Source organism: Anomaloglossus baeobatrachus, chromosome 2 (assembly GCF_048569485.1).
Source record: "Anomaloglossus baeobatrachus isolate aAnoBae1 chromosome 2, aAnoBae1.hap1, whole genome shotgun sequence".
NCBI lineage: Eukaryota > Metazoa > Chordata > Amphibia > Anura > Aromobatidae > Anomaloglossus > Anomaloglossus baeobatrachus.
The window spans coordinates 800,568,710-800,574,709 of NC_134354.1; the positions used below are offsets into that span (position 1 = coordinate 800,568,710).

General features: G+C 53.0%; 1 protein-coding gene across 1 annotated transcript in view; it reads left to right on the forward strand.

Moving 5' to 3' along the window:
• Nucleotides 1-5,208, forward strand: part of DNHD1 (dynein heavy chain domain 1) — a 355,748-nt gene extending 350,540 nt beyond the window's left edge. Inside the window, exon 42 of the mRNA XM_075334063.1 lies at nt 4,849-5,208. Within this exon, the coding sequence (XP_075190178.1) occupies nt 4,849-5,187 (339 nt within the window). The 3' untranslated portion in view covers nt 5,188-5,208. The remainder of the gene's footprint in view (nt 1-4,848) is intronic.
• The last annotated feature ends 792 nt before the right edge of the window (nt 5,209-6,000 follow it).

Below are 6,000 nucleotides of genomic sequence, written 5' to 3' on the forward strand. Positions count from 1 at the left end.
TGCTCAGTACTGGTAACTAGTGATGAGTGAGCACTACCATGCTCGGGTGCTCAGTACTGGTAACTAGTGATGAGTGAGCACTACCATGCTCGGGTAGTCAGTACTGGTAACTAGTGATGAGCGGGCACTACCATGCTCGGGTGCTCTGTACTGGTAACTAGTGATGAGTGAGCACTACCATGCTCAGGTGCTCAGTACTGGTAACTAGTGATGAGCGGGCACTACCATGCTCAGGTGCTCAGTACTGGTAACTAGTGATGAGCGGACACTACCATGCTCGGGTAGTCAGTACTGGTAACTAGTGATGAGCGGGCACTACCATGCTCGGAGGCTCTGTACTGGTAACTAGTGATGAGCGAGCACTACCATGCTCAGGTGCTCTGTACTGGTAACTAGTGATGAGTGGGCACTACCATGCTCGGGTGCTCAGTACTGGTAACTAGTGATGAGCGGGCACTACCATGCTCGGGTGCTCAGTACTGGTAATTAGTGATGAGCGGGCACTACCATGCTTAGGTGCTCTGTACTGGTAACTAGTGATGAGCGGGCACTACCATGCTCAGGTAGTCAGTACTGGTAACTAGTGATGAGCGGACACCACCATGCTCAGGTGCTCAGTACTGGTAACTAGTGATGAGCGGGCACTACCATGCTCAGGTGGTCAGTACTGGTAACTAGTGATGAGCGGGCACTACCATGCTCAGAGGCTCTGTACTGGTAACTAGTGATGAGCGGGCACTACCATGCTCAGGTGGTCAGTACTGGTAACTAGTGATGAGCGGGCACTACCATGCTCAGGTGGTCAGTACTGGTAACTAGTGATGAGCGGGCACTACCATGCTCGGAGGCTCTGTACTGGTAACTAGTGATGAGCGAGCACTACCATGCTCAGGTGCTCTGTACTGGTAACTAGTGATGAGCGGGCACTACCATGCTCAGGTAGTCAGTACTGGTAACTAGTGATGAGCGGACACTACCATGCTCAGGTGCTCAGTACTGGTAACTAGTGATGAGCGGGCACTACCATGCTCAGGTGGTCAGTACTGGTAACTAGTGATGAGCGGGCACTACCATGCTCGGAGGCTCTGTACTGGTAACTAGTGATGAGCGGGCACTACCATGCTCAGGTGGTCAGTACTGGTAACTAGTGATGAGCGGGCACTACCATGCTCAGGTGGTCAGTACTGGTAACTAGTGATGAGCGGGCACTACCATGCTCGGAGGCTCTGTACTGGTAACTAGTGATGAGCGAGCACTACCATGCTCAGGTGCTCTGTACTGGTAACTAGTGATGAGCGGGCACTACCATGCTCGGGTGCTCGGTACTGGTAACTAGTGATTAGTGGGCACTACCATGCTCGGGTGCTCAGTACTGGTAACTAGTGATGAGCGGGCACTACCATGCTCAGGTGCTCAGTACTGGTATCTAGCGATGAGCGGGCACTACCATGCTCGGGTGCTCAGTACTGGTAACTAGTGATGAGCGGGCACTACCATGCTTAGGTGCTCTGTACTGGTAACTAGTGATGAGCGGGCACTACCATGCTCAGGTAGTCAGTACTGGTAACTAGTGATGAGCGGGCACTACCATGCTCAGGTGCTCAGTACTGGTAACTAGTGATGAGCGGGCACTACCATGCTCGGGTGCTCAGTACTGGTAACTAGTGATGAGCGGGCACTACCATGCTCAGGTAGTCAGTACTGGTAACTAGTGATGAGCGGGCACTACCATGCTCGGCTGCTCAGTACTGGTAACTAGTGATGAGCGAGCACTACCATGCTCGGGAACTCAGTACTGGTAACTAGTGATGAGCGGGCACTACCATGCTCGGGTGCTCGGTACTTGTAACTAGTGATGAGCGGGCACTACCATGCTCGGGTGCTCAGTACTGGTAACTAGTGATGAGCGGGCACTACCATGCTCGGGTGCTCAGTACTGGTAACTAGTGATGAGCGGGCACTACCATGCTCGGGTGCTCAGTACTGGTAACTAGTGATGAGCGGGCACTACCATGCTCGGGTGCTCAGTACTGGTAACTAGTGATGAGTGGGCACTACCATGCTCGGGTGCTCAGTACTGGTAACTAGTGATGAGCAGGCACTACCATGCTCGGGTGCTCAGTACTGGTAACTAGTGATGAGCGGGCACTACCATGCTCGGGTGCTCAGTACTGGTAACTAGTGATGAGTGGACACTACCATGCTCGGGTGCTCAGTACTGGTAACTAGTGATGAGTGGGCACTACCATGCTCGGGTGCTCAGTACTGGTAACTAGTGATGAGCAGGCTCTACCATGCTCGGGTGCTCAGTACTGGTAACTAGTGATGAGTGGGCACTACCATGCTCGGGTGCTCAGTACTGGTAACTAGTGATGAGCAGGCACTACCATGCTCGGGTGCTCAGTACTGGTAACTAGTGATGAGCGGGCACTACCATGCTCGGGTGCTCAGTACTGGTAACTAGTGATGAGTGGACACTACCATGCTCGGGTGCTCAGTACTGGTAACTAGTGATGAGCGGGCACTACCATGCTCAGGTGCTCAGTACTGGTAACTAGTGATGAGCGGGCACTACCATGCTCGAGTGCTCAGTACTGGTAACTAGTGATGAGCGGACACTACCATGCTCGGGTGCTCAGTACTGGTAACTAGTGATGAGCGAGCACTACCATGCTCGGGTGCTCAGTACTGGTAACTAGTGATGAGCGGGCACTACCATGCTCGGGTGCTCAGTACTGGTAACTAGTGATGAGCGGGCACTACCATGCTCGGGTGCTCAGTACTGGTAACTAGTGATGAGCGGACACTACCATGCTCGGGTGCTCAGTACTGGTAACTAGTGATGAGTGGGCACTACCATGCTCAGGTGCTCAGTACTGGTAACTAGTGATGAGCGGGCACTACCATGCTCGGGTGCTCGGTACTGGTAACTAGTGATGAGCGGACACTACCATGCTCGGGTGCTCGGTACTGGTAACTAGTGATGAGCGGGCACTACCATGCTCAGGTGCTCTGTACTGGTATCTAGTGATGAGTGGGCACTACCATGCTCAGGTGCTCAGTATTGGTAACTAGTGATGAGCGGGCACTACCATGCTCGGGTGCTCAGTACTGGTAACTAGTGATGAGCGGGCACTACCATGCTCGGGTGCTCAGTACTGGTAACTGGTGATGAGCGGGCACTACCATGCTCGGGTGCTCGGTACTGGTAACTAGTGATGAGCGGGCACTACCATGCTCGGGTGCTCAGTACTGGTAACTAGTGATGAGCGGGCACTACCATGCTCAGGTGCTCAATACTGGTAACTAGTGATGAGCGGGCACTACCATGCTCAGGTAGTCAGTACTGGTAACTAGTGATGAGCGGGCACTACCATGCTCGGGTGCTCAGTACTGGTAACTAGTGATGAGCGGGCACTACCATGCTCGGGTGCTCAGTACTGGTAACTAGTGATGAGCGGGCACTACCATGCTCAGGTAGTCAGTACTGGTAACTAGTGATGAGCGGGCACTACCATGCTCGGGTGCTCAGTACTGGTAACTAGTGATGAGCGGGCACTACCATGCTCGGGTGCTCAGTACTGGTAACTAGTGATGAGTGGGCACTACCATGCTCAGGTAGTCAGTACTGGTAACTAGTGATGAGCGGGCACTACCATGCTCGGGTGCTCAGTACTGGTAACTAGTGATGAGCGGGCACTACCATGCTCGGGTGCTCAGTACTGGTAACTAGTGATGAGTGGGCACTACCATGCTCAGGTAGTCAGTACTGGTAACTAGTGATGAGCGGGCACTACCATGCTCGGGTGCTCAGTACTGGTAACTAGTGATGAGCGGGCACTACCATGCTCGGGTGCTCAGTACTGGTATCTAGTGATGAGCGGGCACTACCATGCTCGGGTGCTCAGTACTGGTAACTAGTGATGAGCGGGCACTACCATGCTCGGGTGCTCAGTACTGGTAACTAGTGATGAGCGGGCACTACCATGCTCGGGTGCTCAGTACTGGTAACTAGTGATGAGCGGGCACTACCATGCTCAGGTAGTCAGTACTGGTAACTAGTGATGAGTGGGCACTACCATGCTCGGGTGCTCAGTACTGGTAACTAGTGATGAGCGGGCACTACCATGCTCGAGTGCTCAGTACTGGTAACTAGTGATGAGCGGGCACTACCATGCTCGGGTGCTCAGTACTGGTAACTAGTAATGAGCGGGCACTACCATGCTTGGGTGCTCAGTACTGGTAACTAGTGATGAGCGGGCACTACCATGCTCCGGTGCTCAGTACTGGTAACTAGTGATGAGTGGGCACTACCATGCTCGGGTGCTCTGTACTGGTAACTAGTGATGAGCGGGCACTACCATGCTCGGGTGCTCAGTACTGGTAACTAGTGATGAGCGGGCACTACCATGCTCGGGTGCTCAGTACTGGTAACTAGTAATGAGCGGGCACTACCATGCTCGGGTGCTCAGTACTGGTAACTAGTGATGAGCGGGCACTACCATGCTCGGGTGCTCAGTACTGGTAACTAGTGATGAGCGGGCACTACCATGCTCGGGTGCTCAGTACTGGTAACTAGTAATGAGCGGGCACTACCATGCTCGGGTGCTCAGTACTGGTAACTAGTGATGAGCGGGCACTACCATGCTCGGGTGCTCAGTACTGGTAACTAGTGATGAGTGGGCACTGCCATGCTCAGTACTTTTAACTAGAGCACCCCCTTTTCCCCCCGCTTCCTGCGCCATCCACGCCATAGATGAAATATCCAGCTTTAGGACCAGATTCTGATGTGTCTTTGGTCTTCCGGACCTGCCGAGCGTTGTAACCATCTTTTTCTGTGATTGGCAGGTGTCTGGCAGACGGTCGCCCTCGCTGCAGCCGGTGGCACTCTCTCTGGTCGGGATTCATCTGCGTCACGCCCTCTGGGACACTCGTCTGAATTTACTACAAGAGACTCTGTCCCCTCAGCTCTGTGCCCTTCCGGTGGTGCATGTCTCTGCAGAGCCAGAAGCCAACCATGCTGAGTATGGCAGCCCTGCCCAGTACCTGTGCCCCCTGTACACTCAGGGAGGCCACGATGGCCACAAGCCACATCTGGAGAGACCCCTGCTCATCCTCCCACTTCCCACAAATATGCCTCCCTGTGTATGGGGCCAGCGCAGGGTGCACGCTGTCAGCTTACTATGACAAATCTCTGAACGCTGAGCAAAGCTGATGGGCAGGGAGAGGGAGACAAACTGGGAAATGTGAAAGGGAATCTGTCGGCAGGTTTTTGCTGTGTAATCTGAGAGCAGTATGATGTAGGGAGATTCTGACGCTAACCATGGTTACCTTAGATCATTGTGTGCAGCATTCTGACATTATCTCAGTACTGAGTTTACTGAGCCGAGAGCTGTCCGCCTTCACGACTCTCTATAGAGTGTGCATGGACTGTGAGGTGTCAATCACAGCAGGGGGTGCCGGACAGGATGGAACGAGACTTCCTACTCCTCTAATGCTAATCACAGGCTAGTAAAAAAACTGATCACACACACAGATAAGAAAAGCACAGTTGTTTTTTCTATGTTAACCTTTGCAGCATGCTGTCTTCAGCTTACATTGCAAAATCCTACTGACAAATTCCGTTTAATGGGGGACACATCATGGAGCTCAGCAAACGACCAGGAAAACAAAACTAACATCTGAATCAAGAAATGGAAATTTATAACAGGCGTTCATAAAGATGAAAGGGAAGAAACAGGTAACTGCTCTGCCCTTAGGGGCGGAAGGGAAACTGACCATGAGTCAATGTAAGAAGCACAGACTGGAGGCGTTGATGCAGTGGAGCCGGTCAGCTGGATGGAAGGTGGAACAGTGAGGGTCCGTACAGATGAATATGCAGGACGGCCGGGGGAACACCAAGGGTCCATACAGCTGGACGGAAGGTGGAACAGCAAGGGTCCGTACAGATGGATATGCAGGTGTAACAGCGAGGGCCCGTACAACTGGACGGCAGGTGTA